Here is a 19,817-nt window from a genome sequence, read left to right as displayed (position 1 = left end):
AATAAACAAATAAAAAGTAAACAAATAAATTTAAAAGTAAATAAATAAATGTAAAATAAAATAAATAAATATAAAAATAAATAAATAAATAGGAAAATAAATAATATAAAAAGTAAAAAAATAAATATAAAAGTAAAAAAATAAATATAAAATCAAATAAACAATTGTAAAAATAAATAAATGAATATACAAATAAATAAACAAATAAAAAGTAAATAAATATGAAACTAAATAACCAAATATAAAAGTAAAAAAATAAATAAAAAGTAAAAAAATAAATAGAAAAGTAAACAAATAAGTAAATATTAAAGCAAATAAAGATAAAATTAAATAATATATAAATAAATAAATCTTAACGCAAATAACTAAATATAAAAGTAAGTAAATATAAAAGTAAAAAAATAAATATAAAAGTAAATAAACAAAGAAATAAATTTTAAAGTAAATAAATAAGTATAAAAATAAATAAATATTCAAATAAATAAATAAATAAATATAAAGTAAATAAATACATATAAAAATAAATAAACAAATATAAAAGTCGATAAATATAAAAATAAATAAATATAAAAGTTATTAAATAAATATAAAATTAAATAAACAAATATAAAAGTAAATAAATATAAAAGTAAATAAATAAATATAAAATAAATAAACAAATAAAAAGTAAATAAGTAAATATCAAATTAAATAAATAACAAGTAAATAAATTATTAATTTAGTCAATGAATATATATGTAAGTAAATAAATATTTAAGTAAATTATAAATATATGAGTAAATAAATAGGTAAATAAATACATACAATATTATTCAACTTATTATTCACTTATGCAACGATGAAAAGAAATATGTAATGTTGAACACTTTGGTTCATGAAGCAGAAGGGGAGGAGCTATCAGGTGCTGTGGTTGGATCACTATTTATTTTGGTTTTGTGCTAACGACATTCCCCTACATAATTTATTATTCCTCCTTCTGGTTGAGAATGCAATTGTAATCATGACAGTTACTGTTACTGCCAACTAATTTGACATCTATTTAACATTTAGCACATTAAATGTTCCTGATACTAAACTCTTAACACTAAACCCAAAGTGTATATTGTGTATCTTGGGCTCTTACAGGTGGCGATATGTGATCACGGGTGTTCTGGAGGTCAATGTGAAGCCTCGTCTTCACATGTGGTCTTGGCTGCATATTCGTCGACATCGGCAGCATGTGAAAAAGTACAGAGAGCTTTATAAGAATAAAATCATCAGTAAGAAACCGGCAGAGAGTCTGCTGAAGGAGCTGGAGGTGGGTCGACACTACACACACTCACATGCTGTTGGTGAACACAAAATCAAAGAGATGCATGGGACATTTAGTGTTTTATTTTGGTTTGGAGATTGACAACTATGGCCACTATGAACTGTATCTGTGAACTGGCAAATATGGTTTTGTTTTGGTTTTGTTTCCAAATTTGTGAACTGACAAATGAATTTGGTTTGTGTTTTTTGCATGTTTTTAATTTTTTTTTTAGCCATAGTTGCTTTGAACCATATTTGGCTATGAATATTTTAGAATTTTGTTCCTTTGTAGTTTGGTTGTTTTGGTTTAGTTTTTTTTTTTTTTTTTTAGTTTTGTTTCATAGTTTACAACCATTGTTTGTTTTGTTTAAAGTTTGTGAAATGGTTAAATATGGTTTCGGTTTGTCATGGTTTTTGTTTTGTTATGTTTTTATTTGCTTTGGTTTCTGCTTTTGCTTTGGTTTGGGTTGTACTTTTGATTTGGTTTGGATTCCTCCTTTGGTTTAGTTTGGTTTTTTTTTTTTTTTTTGGTTGTTTGGTTTGGTTTCTACTTTTGGTTTGGTTTGTTTTTTGGTTTGGATTCTACTTTTGGTTTGGTATGGGATTTTTTTTGGTTGGTTTAGTTTCTACTTTTAACTTTGGTTATTGTTTGGGTTGGTTTAGTTTTTAAATTTGGCTTGGTTTGGTTTGGTTTGGATTCAACTTTTTGATTTTGTTTGTTGCTTGGGTTGGTTTAGTTTCTACATTTGGTTTGGTCATTACTTTTGGTTTGGTATGGTTTGGTTCGTTTTTTTGATTTGGTTCCTACTTTTAATTTTGGTTTGTTGTTTGGGTTGGTTTAGTTTTTACATTTGATTTACTTTGGTTTGGATTCTACTTTTGATTCCGTCAGACAGTGTTTTCTATTAGTTTGGTTTTCAGAATGTTTTTAGAGTTTGTCAACCTTTTACCATATTTTTTAATTGCCAAATATAGTTTTGGATACATGGTTTTTGTTTTGGTTTAGGCTTTGACAGCTGTAGTCCCTATCAACAACATCGATACTTTACATATTAAGAACACTTGAAGCTTAAGACGTGTCAAGACCCAAATAAACCCGTATTTGTTTCTGTGAAAGCTCTGTTTTGAAAGTAACCTTGATCATTTGTTCCTCCTTTAGGAGACTGAAAGAACATTAGACATATTCAACATCACAATGGCGAGACAGCAGGCTGAGATGGAGGTGACGTAACAACGCATTTGCCCTCTTATAATATTCACAAATATCATAACACTAATGTGAAAAATTTATATCTAAGGCTGGCCGATGACAAAAATCACATGTCATGATGTAATTCATTGTACTGTCAAGATCACAACTTCTATCTAAGATCACAAATTCTATCTATCTATCTATCTATCTATCTATCTATCTATCTATCTATCTATCTATCTATCTATCTATCTATCTATCTATCTATCTATCTATCTATCTATCTATCTATCTATCTATCTATCTATCTATCTATCTATCTATCTATCTATCTATCTATCTATCTATCTATCTATCTATCTATCTCTCTGTCTGTCTGTCTGTCTGTATCTATCTGTTTGTCTATCTGTATATCTAAATATATCACCATTAAAATTCTTATTATTTTGTATCCTCTGGCTCACATCACTGCTGATGTGTTCCTGTGGCCACACGAAGATCTCCAGGTTTGATTCTCCAGTTTCTGACTGCATAGTTTGACTGGTGTGTTTTGTGTGGTTGGTATTTGCAGGCCTCGAAGGCAGGGCTCAGGATTTACCGGCCCGGGGTGAAGGTGGAGGAGGAACAGTCACAGGGCTGGTTTGGCTGGATGTGGAACTGGTCTGGAGAAGCCAGTGCCACTCAAACCAAAGACGTCAAAACTGGAGGTTTGTCTGCACGCTGTGTTGGGTTAGTTAGCTGTAACTAGCATAGAATCTGTGGTGTGCACTTCAAGAGAAAGTAAACTCAGTCTGTTTCTGATTGACTTGATTCTGCCACTTAATAAAGCCATTTGTTAATACATTTAGATAAATATTACACTTTTAATTTCTTATCTGCACAGTTAAGAGTCAACAGCGCTCATAAGCCATCTAGATGTGTGTTCATATAGTGTCCAGCATGAATGAGTTTTGAGTTTTTAGGTTAATGTTTTCTGTAGATTGCTTTAAAATATTATATTTGTGCATATACGTTAGATTAGTCAGTAGCAAAACCAAAACTGAAACTAACAAAAAATAAATAAATAAAACAAGAACTAACAAAAAAAAAACTGGTCACACTTTACCATAAGGTTCATTAGTTAATGTTAATTAATGCATTTAATAAGATGAACAAACAATAAACAATACATTTACTACAGTATTTGTTCATGTTAGTTAACGTTAGTTTATGAAAATACAGTAGTTCATTGTTAGTTCATGTTAACTCATGGTGCATTAACTACTGTTAACAAGCATGGCCTCAAATGTTAATAATGGATTAGTAAATGTTCAATTATGATTAATAAATGCTGTACATGTGTTGTTCATGATTAGTTCATGTTAGTAAATGCATTAACTAATGAACCTTATTGTAAAGTGTTACCAAAAACTTAAGATCAAAGCCCAAACATTACTATATCCAAATTAATATGTTAAGGAAAAATATTAAATAAACTTTTAGTAGTAGGAGGAGACATTTTCTAGTTTGTAATATTTTGTTTTGTTTTGCAATAACTCATTTTAATTTAAATAATTTATATTTTTATTTCTAAAGATGTTCAGTGACTTTTTTGTACTGCATATAACTGTTTAATAAAACTCTTTTGTTTAAATGCACCAAAAATCATTGGCCATATTCACTGAGAAATTGATAAAAATATTAATTTTTCAAAACATAGTTATTCATTTATGCTGAGCACTTTTGTTTACTTTATTTTACACTTATTCAAATGTCCTTCTGTCTTCCTGTTAGGGTTGTAACAATATACCGGTATGACGGTTTACCACGATTTGAACGTGCACGATTATCATACCATGAACAATTGCATATCAACGGTTTTAACCCTTAAAGACCGAGACAGCCGCCCACGGCTAAAAATAAGTATTGCTCTTAAATGTTTAAGAACTTTTGATCCGCTGATCCGATTCATACAATTCAAAGATTGGCATAAAGAAGAGAATCTCAGCTTTCCAGTGCTGTATCACATAACATTCGCGGACTTTCAGAGGCTCCGGAATCAGTGCGGTTACGTCATCAACATTTGACAACGCTGATTTGACAAAGAAACGCTCGTCACTGTGTCTCCGGACAAATCAGACATGATACATTGATGCATTGTCCCTCCTCCATGCCCAGATTGGTTCAAACTCGCTATATCACAACCAATAAGCATAGGTTTCGCTTTTGTTTGTGGACCAAGCTTTTTGAACAACACGGAATGAGAGATAGGCATACATTTATGCGCGGCTAAATAAAACGCAAAAAAAAAAGTTTTGCATGAAATAATTCTCATACTAAGTACTTTTGCATGCACAGCAGCACAGAAACATGACAAAACAGTGACACAGCAAAGACGAACTGCTGCTCTTGCTGTTTTCAAAAGACGCAAATGAAGATGCAGCTGTTTGTCTGCATTGCAGACAACCATATCCAAATCCATATCCACAGACAACCATATCCATGCTGGCACATAAAACGTAAGGATGTTCCATATTGAATCTAGTTTCGTTATGTAACTATTTATAGTATAGTAAACATTTATATCTATTTTTTACTGAGGATTTGCACCATGTTTATTTGGACTTTATTTGGACTTTGACACATTATTTATTATTCTCTTATTTTCTTATTTGTTCATTGTAAGTGGTGTTGTTTATAGTAACTAAAAATATATTATTTGGAAAAAGTCAAATTTGCTTCACTGTTCTATTATTTTGTAACATTTGTAACATACCGTATACCGCGAAACCGTCAAACCGTGGTATTGTTTTAGACGATTATCATACCGTGAAAAATTCATACCGTTACAACCCTACTTCCTGTGTTGATGTGTTTGTTTATACCCTGAGCTTCCGCAAACCACCAAAATGATCTGGTGTGTTTGCACGCGTTTGGTGAATAAAACTCATCCTGAGTCTGTTTTTTTTGCTTTGGTTTCTACTTTTAGTTTGGTTTCGATTCCTCCTTTGGTTTGGTCTGTTTTTTTTAGTTTATAATCTACTTTTGGTTTGGTTTATTTTTTTGGTTTGGTTTCTACTTTTGGGTTTGATTTGTTTCGTTTCTTTGGAATGGTTTCCACTTTTGATTTGGTCTGTTTGGTTTTTTGGTTTAGTTTCTACTATTGATTTGGTTTGGATTCTACTTTTAAGTTGGTTTGGTTTCTACTTTTGGTTTGGTTTGTTTCGTTTTTTGGTTTAGTTTCTACTTTTGGTTTGGTTTGTTTCGTCTTTGGTTTGGTTTCTGTTTTTGGTTTGTTTTGTTTTTTAAATTGAAATTAATAAAAATATTCATTTTTCAAAACATAGTTATTCATTTATGCTGAGCACTTTTGTTTACTTTATTTTACACTTATTCAAATGTCCTTCTGTCTTCCTGTGTTGATGTGTTTGTTTTTTCCTCTGAGCTTCCGCAAACCACCAAAATGATCTGCTATGTTTGCACGCACTTGGTGAATAAAACTCATCCTGAGTCTGTTTCTGGTAGACTTGCTGACTGTCTGTTTGTCTGATTTCCTCAGGTTTTGATGGGTTAATGACGCCTGCAGAGAAAGCCAAACTATACGCTGCCATCGGATACAGCGAAACTGCTGTCAACCCCAACCTGCCAAAAAATGTTAGTCACAATCATGACTCGCATACAGGCACACATTTATACAGTTGAAGACAAACTTAAAATTTCAAATATTTCCCGAATGATGTTGAACAGATTCAGGAATTTTTCACAGTATTTTCTATAATATTTTTTCTTCTGGAGAAAGTCTTATTTGTTTTATTTCGGCTAGAATTAAAGCACTTCTTAATTTTTTTACTGCCATTTTAAGGTCAATATTATTAGCCCCTTAAGCAATATTAGTTTCTGATTGTCTCCGGAACAAACCACTGTTATACAATGACTTGACTAATTACCCTAACTTTAACCTAGTTAAGCCTTTAAATGTCACTTTAAGCTAAATACTAGTGTTTTGAAGAATATCTAGACCCAATTTCACAAACAGGGCTAAGATTAAGCCAAGACTAAGCCTTAGTTAAATTAGGCTATTTAAGCCAAATTTATAAAAATGGCCTTAGTAAAATATATTACTGGTGGGCACCTGGAGAAAAAAAATACGCTGATGTATTTTAAGACGTCTCACTGCAAGTCATTTTGAGTTGAGACAGCTCAAACATGCAATTTAATCTTGACTAGCCTTAAACCTTGTTTGTGATAGCGGCGGGTTTGTCTAATATTATTAATAATTAATTCATATAATTAAATTATTGACTTATTCAGATTAAGGCGAATAATTCCATTTCTGATGCCCATGTAAATGTAATCAATGCTGAATACATAACATGATTGTGGAAATCTTACTAACATAATTATTGTCACCTTTTAATCCCATGCACCCATGCTAAATAAAAATATTGAAATAATTTAAAAAAATATGTACGGCCAGTATTTTTAGTCTGCTTGTACGTTATTAGCAAGCCAATCTCCATTGATTGAGCCTGTGCAGTTTGTTGTTGTAAAGCATTAAACCCCTGACTCATCTTTTTTGTTTGCAGTTTGAAAACATGAAGATGAATTTCCATCTTCTCCGCCTGTCCCTGTCCATCAAAGAGAGCCGAGAGAAGGCGGAGATCATCAAACTGTCTGTCATTGACCTGAAGGCCATGCTGACTCAAAGACCCGCGGCTCAAGCTATAAAGTATCATCTTCTTCTGCATTTCTTAAACTGATCACTTGTTATTTTCAATATGATTATGAAATGCTTGCCACTTATTTATTTATTGTATTTGATTGAAAGTTCTGTGTTCAAAATGCTTTAAAGGAGATCTATCATGCCCCTTTTTGTAAGATGCAAGTTTCAGCTCAAAATCCCCCACAAATATTGTTTTATAACTGTTTGAAGCTGCCTCTTTTAGGTTTTTATCTTTATTGTACCTTTTTGGTGACTGTCACTTTAATTCAAATGAGATTGTGCTCTTTTCAAAAGAGGGCGGAGCCACACAGGCCTATGCATCAGCATAGTGGCAGATTCAAAAACAAAACTAATGTCTTATGCTAATGAGGGAGAGATGGTCACTAATGGGCGGGGCCACTAGGCGAAATATGCATAGCCATGCCCCTCACTATTAGTTGGCTGTGAGTGATATATAAGGGGAGGAGCTCAAAAATGAAACCCTCTGTTCTAATATTCAGTTTTAATATGCATTATCATACTAAAATAAGAGTCTGTGGCAACCTCCGTTTCATGCACACTTTAATACTTTTTACTTTACATTCCTCAGTTTGTGATTAAAAAGCACAACATTCGCCTTCAGTTATGCCGTGGAAATTATGCCTCTTTTTTTCTATAGTACCTTATATATAATGCACTTAAATTGTTTAAGCAGCTTCACAGTCATAACAACAAAAAAACGTACAGAAATAGGAGACAAACTCAATTTCCACTGTAAAGGCACTCTAGAAACACAAGTTAGTGTCATTATTCTAATCAATTCAATACAGTTCAGCTTTGTTACTTGAAATAAAACATTTACTGAAATAACATGAACAAATTCTATAATTTCAGATAGCTTTAACATGCTGCGTTCACACCAGATGCGGAACATGCGTCAAGCGCGAGTGATTTACATGTTAAGTCAATGCAAACGCGCGAATAGACATACTGCGGCGCGATTCGCGAGAACGGCGTGGTGCGAATGACGCATATTGCGCGAATGGCGCTGCGCGAATGCCACGATACGAACGATACGCACCGCGAATTGAGCGTTTTGCACGTTTGACGCAAATCACTCCAGTTCGAAAATCTGAACTTCAGCGGACATTCGCGCTGCAGTAACCAATCAGGAGCTTGCTCTTGTGGGGGCGTGATTGTGACGTAGAACCTATTGATGGTGTCCTGGAGGAAATCCTCCAGGCGACACCGACAACAAGTCATCAAACTGGGCTCGGCTCAGTCAGAAGCACCGCTGAAAGCCTCCGTCATCCAGGTTAACTACTAGTTTTAAACTAGTGGACTCAGACACGACCCTAAACGTATCAACGCTGTTTTTCAGCCTTCATAAAGCACATAAACACTGTTATTTTCTTCATAAAATCCATGTTAGCCATTTAGCAATGAAGCTAGAGTTACCGGGCAGACAGAAGCCCTGCTTATCACGCAAATCCACGTCTGTTCTGAAGTGAATTTGACATGCGAATGAAGCGTATTTGACGCGCGAATGAAGCGTATTTGACGCGCGAATGAAGCGTATTTGACGCGCGAATGAAGCGTATTTGACGCGCGAATGAAGCGGATTTGACGCGCGAATGAAGCGGATTTGACGCGCGAATGAAGCGAGTAACCTCAAATGTTCACGCGGCTATTTACGCGCAAATAGCGTGATTTATCTGCGCGTTCTGCATCTGGTGTGAACACAGCATTACAATTAATAAAATGACGGTAGATTATGTTTACTTTATGTACAATATATTACAGTTTAATATATTATTATATAATAAACTTGGCATTTCTCTGTGAAAACTGCACCGCCCCCAATTATTTTGATTACAATAATAAAAAAAAATGCTAAAATAATGAAATCTAAAAGCTTAAATAATAAACAGAATATATATATATATATATATATATATATATATATATATATATATATATATATATATATATATATATATATATATATATATATATATATATATATATATATATATATATATATAGGTATAATTAAAAGCTAATGGAATTTAAATTGGAAAAATTGAAAATTAAATTAGTAAACCTTTTTATGATGGTAAAGTAACCCTGTCGTAGAGAAAATTAACTTAATAGTGTTTTATGATTTTGATTATATGATTTAATGTTATTTATGTAATTGAAATATATTTTATTAAAGCAGTATTAATTTTGCTATTGTCCTGTCAGGATCTCCGCTCAGCTGTCGTCGTTTGAAGTGTCCGGTCTCCCGCGGGAAAAGTCGGCCCCGATCCTGCTTTCTCCACGTCATGTGGACGGCATGAAGGATAAAAGTCTGCTGAACCTCATGTTCGAGACCAACCCGCTGGACGCTCGTGCTGACCAGAGACTGCGCATCGAGTCCCAGCCGCTGGAGATCATCTATGATGCAGTGAGGCTCTGTGACAGTTAATATATTCTTCATATATTCCCAAAGGCCCGTTTACACCAAACATGATAACTCTAAGGCTCACGATAATGACGTAGTTGCTACTGATAATGACGTAGTTCTTAAAACAATATGATTGGGATCACTGTCAGATTTTATTCTAGGTTATAAACAATAAAAACCAGTCAGAATCCCTTTAAATCTTTATTTAAAGTTAAAATTTGAATGTAAAGTTAAAAAAGTCACAGTTTTTAAATAATAATTCCAGTGTTTATTAGAGTTAATGTGTTCTTTTAACCTTTAATCAAAATATCTTCCCCTCTCTCATCTATCTTTTCTCCTCCCTGATTGGTGTTTACTGGTTTGAAGGCGGGATCAATCTGTCAGTCCTTTGAAATGTGCCTAAAGCAAACCACAACTGTCCAATCAAATCCCTCATGGACTAAATCTATTGCAGCTTATGTTTCAACTTTAAGTGAAAGTGAGTTTGTTGTTTTGTTGTAGATGACCGTGAACAGTATGTCCGCTTTCTTCATGCCTCCTAAAGACCTGCAGCTGGATGAACTGACCAACGCCACACTGATGAAGCTGGAGCAGTTCAGAGACAAAACCTCCACAGGTGTGTATGTGTGTGCGTCTGTGTCTGTCTGTCTGTATGTATGTATGTATGTGTCTGTCTTAATTCCGGTCATATTTAGTTTTTTAATAGTTTAAATAGTTGTACATTCAGAAAATTTTAGTTAGTAGTAAAACGGTGTTGTTGATTGTTGACAGGCCTCATGTACATCATTGAGACGCAGAAAGTTCTGGATCTGAAAATAAACCTCATGGCCTCGTATGTCATCGTACCGGAAAACGGCTTTTATGACCCCAAACACAACCTTGCCATTCTAGATCTGGGTCATTTTCAGGTAAAAACACAAACTAACGAACTAATGAATTAACTAACAGCCTAACTAATTACTGTTGAATCAGTGAACTTACAGTGAACAAATGAGGAAATTAACTAACGAACCATTTAATGAACGAATTAAGGAGCAAACTCACCAACAAACTAACTAACGAAAAAGCAAATGAACTAACGAACGATCGAACTAACTAACAAATTATTATTGAAATGGTGAGCTAACGAACTGACAATGAAGAAATGAGCTAACTAACAAACCGTTTAATGAACGAACTAAGGAGCAAACTCACCAGCAAACTAACGAATAAGCAAATGAACTAAGGAATGAACAAACTAACAAATTGTTATTGAAATTGTGAACTAACAATGAAGTAATGAACTAACAAACCATTTAATGAACAAATTAAGGAGCAAACTCACCAGCAAACTAACTAACGAATAAGCAAATGAACTAATGAAACGATCGAACTAACTAACAAATTATTATTGAAATGGTGAGCTAACGAACTAACAATGAACAAATGAAGAAATGAGCTAACTAACAAACCATTTAATGAACGAACCAAGGAGCAAACTCACTAGCAAACTAACGAACTAGCTAACAAATAAGCAAATGAACTAGCGAACAAACTAACAAATTGTTATTGATACAGTAAACTAACGAGGAAGAAGTGAACTAACGAACCGTGTAATGGTCGAACCAAGGAGCAAACTCCCTAGCAAACTAACAAACCAAATATCGAATAAGCAAATTAACTAACGAAACGATCAAACTAACTAACAAATTATTGAAATGGTGAACTAACAAACTAACAATGAACAAATGAAGAAATGAGCTAACTAACAAACCATTTAATGAACGAACCAATAAGCCAACTCACCAGCAAACTAGCTAACGAACTAAAGAAAAAGCAAATGAACTAACGCACGAACAAGCTAACAGTTTTATTGAAATAGTGAACTAACGAACTAGCAATAAAGAAACGAAGAAATTTGTAACTAACGAACATTTAACGAGCGAAATAAGGAGCGAACTCACCAGCAAAGTAACGAAAAAACAAATAAGCTAACGAACGAATAAAATGACTTACAAATTAAAAAATAAATAGTAAACCAACAAACAACAAATTAATGAACGAGCCAACAAACGTACAAATTAAAAACAAATTAATGAACTAACCATTTAATGAACACATTTACAAACAAACTAATAAGCGAACTCGCCAGCGAAACTAAAGAATGAATGAACTAACGAGCGAACAAACTAACCAACAAATTATTATTTAAATGGTGAACCAGCGAAACTCAAGAGCAAACTAACAAATGAATAAACTAACCATTTAATGAATAAATTAACAAACTAACTGGGCAAACTCACCAGCGAACTAAAGAACAATCTTACGAATTAAGGAGCAAACTAACCAATTATTATTCAAATGGTGATCTAATGAACAAACTAACTAATGAATGGACAAACTAACGAGGGAACTCATTGGCGAACTTATGAACAATTGAACTAACTAATTTATGAATGAATGAACGTACTAACTAACGAACCGATTGACTGATAGATAGCCAGAGACAAAACACTTCAACAGTATTGCTGCAGTCTTTAATCGAATATTTGACCTTAGAGTGTTGCAACTGACCAGACAGAATGGAGCAGTTCTGAAAGCTGTGTAATAAATGCACACACGCCGTTGTGTTAAAGTGTGTGTGTTTGTGTGCAGATGTCAAGTCAGAGCCGAGCTGATCTTCCTCAGCTGTCTGCGGGCAGCAGTACTCTAGAGGACATCATGTCTCGAGCGTACGACAGCTTCGACGTCCAGCTCAGCAGTCTGCAGTTCCTCTACTCCAAAGCAGGTGCGCACACATAATAACATACCTGTCAGTACTAGGTTTCGAAATTAAGGGACATTGTAGGCACTTTACACACACTGTGTGTTTGTTAGGTGGAGACTGGAAGCGGGCTCGTCCGCTAAGACAGTCTGCTTTCCACATCCTGGAGCCAGTGGACCTGAAGGTGGTCTTTAGCAGAGCGATGGTGGTCACAGACTCCAGGATGCCCAAGTAAGGAGCTGGAGGAATGTTTCTTTGCACATTCACAAATGAAAAAAAAAAAACTGGACAAAAATGGACGTTGCAATGTTTTTTTTTTCTGTGCTATACAGCAGACAGGTTTTTAGGCCCCGTTTACACTAGTGCGTTTTAGTTTTAAAACGGCGTTGTAGAATGAAAACGATCCGCGTCCACTCTCGCGTTTTACCCACCATTTCTGAACAGCTCTCCGTCCACACCAAAACGCTGAAAACGCACATCACGTGACCACACACACACAATTCCCTGACTTTGGTCATTGGAATCTATTAAGTTACTTGTTCACGGGTAACATGTTTTGGTTAAGCGCAAAGATAAGTTAATGATTAATCCAGGTACATTGACTGATCGCTTGCCTTTATTTCCTACAATGTAAAAACTTATTGTATGTTATACTTTTATAATTATTTATTATTAAAACTGATATTCAGCAAAAGAGAGGGTGCGTTTCGTATTTACACTGAAATTGAAAGGAGGCAGTTGTTATCGGCTCCGTTTTGTTATAAATATCCACACAGTGAAGATGACGCCCATATATGCAGCACGGCGCCTCAACATTTCTGCTGTCTGTTTAGTTGCTAATATTAAAAAGAAAATAGGCAATTCCTTAAATCATGTTTACATTTTATTGTTGAGAAAGTGAAACAACGTAGCCAAGGTGATGTGAATGAAGTTATAAAGTACACTGTTCCCTTTGAAGATTTACCCGTGTCCTCGGTATGTTTTCCATATCAAACTGAGAAGGGGGAGACTGCAGCCTTGATCAAACTTGCAAAGTCTTAACTTACAAGAAGAGGATGCGAGACTGAACTGTGTGTGGGCTACTTAATATTGAGGAAAAGCCCCAATCAGATAGGCGAACGTTTGCAGCCCCGCCTCCGTTTTCAGATGTCTCCGTCTTTCCCCATCCACACTGAGACGGAGCAGCAGCGTTTCAGAATGAAAACGGCCTCTCCAGCGTTTTCAAAACGCTCCGTTTTCGGCGCTCGAGAACTCCGGCGTAGTGTGGACGGATGGCGAAACCGTAGCAAAACTTATGCGTTTTCAAACTAAAACGCACTAGTGTAAACGGGGCCTTAGACCTTAAATATTGAAAAATGTATGCCTAAGTGCAGTGATTCCCAACAGGGGGGCCTCAGCGAGCTCTGTGGGGGGCTTATTTTAAACATTTCTTAGCAGTGGCTCAGTGGTCCTCAAACACCGCTCTGTGAATCAATTGGTACCGGGCCGCACAAGAAATCATTAATTATTTCCGTTTTATTTATTATCCGAGTCTGAACGATCTTTTATTTTGAAAAATGACAGTACTCTCTCGCTTACGTCTCGGTCACTTGAGCGCTCAAATTTAACCCACAAGCAGCAAAATGAGTAAGAAACGGACATCTTTGATAAGTGTCTTTGCTAAGGGGAAAAGACCCTGTGAACGACCCACGAACTGCCAAGGTATGGATTCGCAACAAATTTGTCAACAAATCAGGTGAATCCAGCATGGCTCTGCAAGAAGATCAACTGCTGGAGATCGCAAATGACAGCCGCCTTTTAAGCGCCCTTCGCATATTGGGTATTTCTAGAGTTTGCACAAGTTTGTTGTTTCCAATGGAGGTGTGGTGTGACGCGATCGCACCTATGACAAGAATTGACCAATCAGCTTCAGGTTGTATGGAATATTCATATTTCGGTAAGAGTAGTTTTCTCTGACAAACACAGAACACACCAACACTGCAGTGCTTTGTAATTTATTCCATAAATAAACTTGTACCAGAGAGTGACAGCAATGTTTTGTCAGCTTGTCATCTTCTGGGAAAGCGGTTAATGGATCAACCTACGAAACACCCCACCACCCTGGTCCGCAGTAAAAGTGACAATTGTACGTGGTGATAAACAGGTTGAGAACCACTGCCCTAGATGACTAAAAATGGGCAAATTTGTAACCCGTACTCAACAACAAAGACAGAGTCTCAATTATTGGCCTCGCAGCAATCCTCGGACTAATTGATGGAGCATAATAAATAACATGCAAGTAGTACATTGTAAAAGCCTATATTATTTTTTCCCTTATACATCAGTGTGAATATGGATATTTTTCTTATTGAATTTCAAATAGGGCCAATTTTAAAGCCAAAGTCTTACATTTTTCAGTTACAGATGGCCTGATGGTTTGCTTTTATATTTTACGTTAGAATATTATTTGTGTATAAGCATATCTAGATACAGTAATAATCTTACCGTTTGTTTGAAAACAGCATTTTTTTGTCATCATTACTGCAAACTTTTATGAGCGATAATATCATTAAATGTGGAGGGGGGCCTTACAATATTTTCCTATTAAAAAGGGGGTCTCAGGCAAAATAAGGTTGGGAACCACTGCCTTAGTGCATGTGTATATATGCAGCCAAACCAAATATTCTCACAGTTTATAAACTGAAAATGGTATTAAAATATGTTTACATAATTACGTAGTTTATTTCTGGGTGAACTATCCCTTTAGGAATTTAGTATTTTTGCTTGCCTACAAAGCAACCCACTGTTGATCATTGCCTTGCCTAGTTAACCTAGATAACCCTTTAAAATCTGAAATCTTAAAAAGCTTTTCTCCATTCAACAGCACTTGGAAAATTTTGAAGAACTAAAATATTAAAGGAGGGCTTCTACATTTCTTCAACAGTATGTAACACATATATTAATCTTGCATTGATGTGTGTTGTCTTGTTGCTGTTGTTGAGGTTTAAGATGCACGGTGAGCTGCCTCTGCTGTCTCTGCGGATCTCTGATGATAAAGTGCGTGGCGTTCTGGCTCTGCTCAGCAGTATTCCTCTACCTGAGAGCCGGCCCACGCCTCAGTCCAGAAACACGCAGGCCACTCCAAAGGTAAACACACAATGATGAAGACTGGGCCAGATTTAATTTGGGCCACTATCTCTTGAGAAAACGGACCTTTGCTGCTTTGTAATTGTTTAATAACACTAGATAAGAGTTGATTCAGTAAAGTATCTAGGAGGAGTATATCACGTGTTTTCATTTGAGTCATTTTTAGATGTTTTGATTTTAAGTTGTGGATTGAAGAGTACAATTGCATAAAACAGGATTTGTGGAAATTACTAACACTGGGGCGACACGGTGGCTCAGTGGTTAGCACTGTCGCCTCACAGCAAGAAGGTCACTGGTTTGAATCCCGGCTGTGCCATGAAGTAACTAACTCTGCTTTTTAGTTAGTTGTCAGAAATGATGACAATTAAGTTTATTAAGTGGTATTGAGTTTTATTGCAAACTTCCGGAAATTTTGGTTTTCTGTTTTTGCAAGTGAACTCTTCAGATGTTGATCATATGAAATTAAATTACGGAAATAAAATATTGCATATATTAAGCGAAATATGTGGATAATCATCTGACAATTGACTGTTAGTTCATATTAGTTTAATATTGTTTATGTACTCCTAAATTGCTTTATTTTCATAATATGAATTAGCTGTTTTTGTTTTTAAGTGTTTTGTTGTTTAGGAATATGTTAAAATAATGCTTAAAGAAATGCAATTTTCAATATGTTTTTCATATATAGTTTCAGTATATTTTTTGCTTCGTTTTAGATTACAGTAATGTTTTCTTTCGAACTTTTTAAATAGTTTTTAAAAAATACTTCAAACTACTTATTAATTTCTAACAGTTTGTTTAACATTTTAAGTTGATATATTTGCTTTTTTCTGATGATTAGATTGTATTTTAGTTGTATTTTTCATTTATTTTGTTAATATTATTTAGTATTTCAGTAATATAATAATTCAATTTTACAGAATAAAGTTGTCTGATGCTTACACACACACACACACACATACACACACATACACACACATACACACACATACACTGGAGCATTTTAATGCTGTGATTCGTCAGTGGATTACTTGCATGTCAGCATAAAGACAAACCAGCTGATCTTCACAGCCTTAAAATGCTCCAGTGCCTCTTGTACCTGTGGTTACATTCAGTAAACAGTGGTGAGTTTGGTGAACTGATGACCTTCACAGCCATTTACTGTCACTTCTGTTGAGCACGTGAACATAATGACAAATCAGTGCTGTTTAAGAACGCGCTCAAATGTTATATTAGTAATATAATATATATATATATATATATTATATTATATATATTATATAATAATGTATTTATATATATATATGTATATATATATGTGTGTGTGTGTGTGTGTGTGTGTGTACATATGTGTGTGTGTGTGTGTGTGTGTGTGTGTGTGTGTGTGTGTGTGTGTGTGTGTGTGTGTGTGTGTGTGTGTGTGTGTGTGTGTGTGTGTGTGTGTGTGTGTGTGTGTATATATATATATACACATATATACATTTATATAACATTTATATAACATTTATACATATATACATATATATAACATTTTCTCACAGTTGATGCATTTAATTTGTTTTAATAAATCGCTACAAAATATGCAATTAAACATTATACATTTTCCTTTAGAAGTACACCTGTCCTGATTCAGAAGCTTATGTCATTTTGGTTCATTTGAACATATTTGCATTGTGTTGGCAAGCGCCAGGAGTGTTGTTTGGTTTTCTAACGATGTGATCACGCTTTTTAATTTTTAAATTTTTTTATTAGGCCTCCAAGCGAGGAAATACCCCTCAGCTCACGCCCCGAAGGCCAGCTATAGATGACCTGCGTGCGTCCATCATATACGGCTCAGGTCAGACAAACAGAGACTAAACTTACAGAGAAATACTCCACAGATCGGTCATATTTTTTAAATTAAAACTGAATAAATAAGGTTGTTATTAATGTATGGTTTGTTAGAATAAGACAATATTTGGCCGAAATTTGTCAGTTTGAATCTTAATGTGGAAAAAAAATCTGAATATTGAGGATAAACCCCTTTAAATTTTGCCCATGTTAAGTTCTTACATTTTGGTTGGGACTGGGATTTAGTTAGAGTGGGGGTTTTTTTTGTCTTTTATTATTTGCTTTAATTTCATGTCCAGGTGTTTTTTTTATATTATTATCTTTTTTATGCCTGTCAATTCTTCCCCTCATTATAAATAAACACATTACTAGAACTTTCTTTCTCCTCATAGTTTTGTTTGGGCTATCTTACTGACAAAATCTATCAGTGTTAGTAAAGAAAAATCACCTGAACTGAGAATTTCTTTGTGTTGCGTTTGCCATATCGCTAAAACATCTCTTGAGATGTAACAGCAATGCACATCACTCAATCAATATTGATTTTTGATATATTTACAGTAGGAAATGTACTAAATATCTGCATAGAAGATGATTTTTACTTATTACACTGGTGATTTTTGGTATGAAAGAGGAATCGATAATTTAGACTCATACAATGTATTTTTAGTTATTGCCAAAAATATACCTGTGTAACACAAGATGTTGTCATGCAGGGTTACATTTGACCATATGAAACACTGTGTTTTTTCAGAGGAGGAGCTGTTCTTTGACGCCCCCAGTTCACCGATCGAGGATCTGCCGTTCTTCGAGGCCTCGTCGGACTCTCGGCATGCTTCAGCAGCTGATAAACGTCTGTCTATGGTGCTCAAAGACCCCAAGAAGAACATGACTGAGTTTCTGCTTAGTTTTGAGATCAACAAGGTCTGAACTTTTTCCTGCTTATTACACCAGCTACTTGCCACAAAACACAAACATTAGAAACAAAACATTGTTCTGAGCTGTAACAATTTATGAATTCTTTAATTAAATGCAAAGCTGACAGCTGATGGAGTATACACTAACCTGCGCATTATTCAGACACAAGATGGTGCCAAACAGTCAAAAACACAAAGCTAATAGTAAAGAAAACAGCTGATGGAGTATACACTAACCTGCGCATTATTCAGACACACGATGGTGCCAAACAGTCAAAAACACAAAGCTGACAGTAATGAAAACAGCTGATGGAGTATACACTAACCTGCGCATTATTCAGTCACAAGATGGCGCCAAACAGTCAAAAACACAAAGCTGACAGTAATGAAAACAGCTGATGGAGTATACACTAACCTGCACATTATTCAGACACACGATGGTGCCAAACATTCAAAAACACAAAGCTGACAGAAACTAAAACAGATGATGGAGTATACACTAACCTGCGCATTATTCAGACACACGATGGTGCCAAACAGTCAAAAACACAAAGCTTATAGTAATGAAAACAGCTGATGGAGTATACACTAACCTGCGCATTATTCAGACACAAGATGGCGCCAAACAGTCAAAAACACAAAGCTGACAGTAATGAAAACAGCTGATGGAGTATACACTAACCTGCACATTATTCAGACACAAGATGGCGCCAAACAGTCAAAAACACAAAGCTGATAGAAATGAAAACAGCTGATGGAGTATACACTAACCTGCTCACTATTTAGTCACTAGATGGCGCCAAACTGTTGAAAACGCAAAGCTAACAGAAATGAAAACAGCTGATGGAGTATACACTAACCTGCACATTAACCTGTGGGATAGTTCACACAAAATGAAAATTTATAATTAATAATTTGATTTCAAACCTCTGAGTTTTCTTTTTCATTTGAACAAAAAAAGATGTTTTGAAAAATGTTCGTGAGCCTGTAACCATTATAACAACAAATACTATGGAAGTCAATGGTTACAGGTTTCTAACATTTCTCAAAATATCCTTTTTTTGTGTTCAACAGAAGAAAGAAACTCAATCCTGTTTGTGATGTGAAGTGTGAATTAAAACCTATTTTTAATGGTTTTTGGGTGTGCTGTCCCTCTTTAAATAGCACGTTTCCCCTGTTTGTTTTACCCGCAGCTCTCGGTGCAGCTGTGCCGTGTGTCGAATAGACAGGAAGTGAGTGTTCTGCATCTGTTCATCGATGGATTGGGAACAGAGCTCAAACTTCGCACGTTTGACATGTCGTCGTACACTTTCCTGCGTGAGATCTGCCTCGAGTGCTCAGAATACTTGGGTAAGTGCACTCAAAACACAACCTTTTACCCGCTAATGAGACACCAGGGCTGCGTCCGAAATCGCCTACTGCTTTTTGAGGCTGTGAAATCACTGAAATCATTCAGCGTAGTGATATGGAGCTGTAATGCTCTCAAAACCTGCCAGAACTACTTTAATTTGAAAACTAGATATTAAAGTTAAATTAAAAATTAAAGAACAAACATTATGGTGGCTTGAAAAGCAGAGTCTGAAAGTTTGAAG

At 34.9% G+C, this 19,817-nt stretch overlaps 1 protein-coding gene across 5 annotated transcripts in view; it reads left to right on the top strand.

Moving 5' to 3' along the window:
- The window catches only part of vps13a (vacuolar protein sorting 13 homolog A), a 99,911-nt gene that overhangs the window by 11,218 nt on the left and 68,876 nt on the right, over positions 1 to 19,817 (top strand). For all 5 annotated transcript variants that reach the window (XR_015496903.1, XR_015496902.1, NM_001118893.3 and 2 more), the window contains exons 13-26: positions 1,126 to 1,297; positions 2,450 to 2,512; positions 3,054 to 3,189; positions 6,021 to 6,115; positions 7,048 to 7,190; positions 9,411 to 9,612; positions 10,114 to 10,228; positions 10,384 to 10,520; positions 12,247 to 12,379; positions 12,469 to 12,586; positions 15,337 to 15,481; positions 17,234 to 17,318; positions 18,063 to 18,232; positions 19,419 to 19,575. Coding sequence is in view for 3 of the 5 variants with exons in the window: in NM_001118893.3 (NP_001112365.2) it covers positions 1,126 to 1,297; positions 2,450 to 2,512; positions 3,054 to 3,189; positions 6,021 to 6,115; positions 7,048 to 7,190; positions 9,411 to 9,612; positions 10,114 to 10,228; positions 10,384 to 10,520; positions 12,247 to 12,379; positions 12,469 to 12,586; positions 15,337 to 15,481; positions 17,234 to 17,318; positions 18,063 to 18,232; positions 19,419 to 19,575 (1,871 nt within the window). In the remaining 2 variants the exon portion in view is untranslated. The remainder of the gene's footprint in view (positions 1 to 1,125; positions 1,298 to 2,449; positions 2,513 to 3,053; positions 3,190 to 6,020; positions 6,116 to 7,047; positions 7,191 to 9,410; positions 9,613 to 10,113; positions 10,229 to 10,383; positions 10,521 to 12,246; positions 12,380 to 12,468; positions 12,587 to 15,336; positions 15,482 to 17,233; positions 17,319 to 18,062; positions 18,233 to 19,418; positions 19,576 to 19,817) is intronic.

This window comes from Danio rerio, chromosome 8, assembly GCF_052040795.2.
Source record: "Danio rerio strain M-AB ecotype USA chromosome 8, GRCz13ab, whole genome shotgun sequence".
Taxonomy (NCBI): Eukaryota; Metazoa; Chordata; class Actinopteri; order Cypriniformes; family Danionidae; genus Danio; species Danio rerio.
The sequence above is the reverse complement of the archived record's forward strand: the minus strand, read 5'-3'. Positions and strand labels throughout refer to the sequence as shown.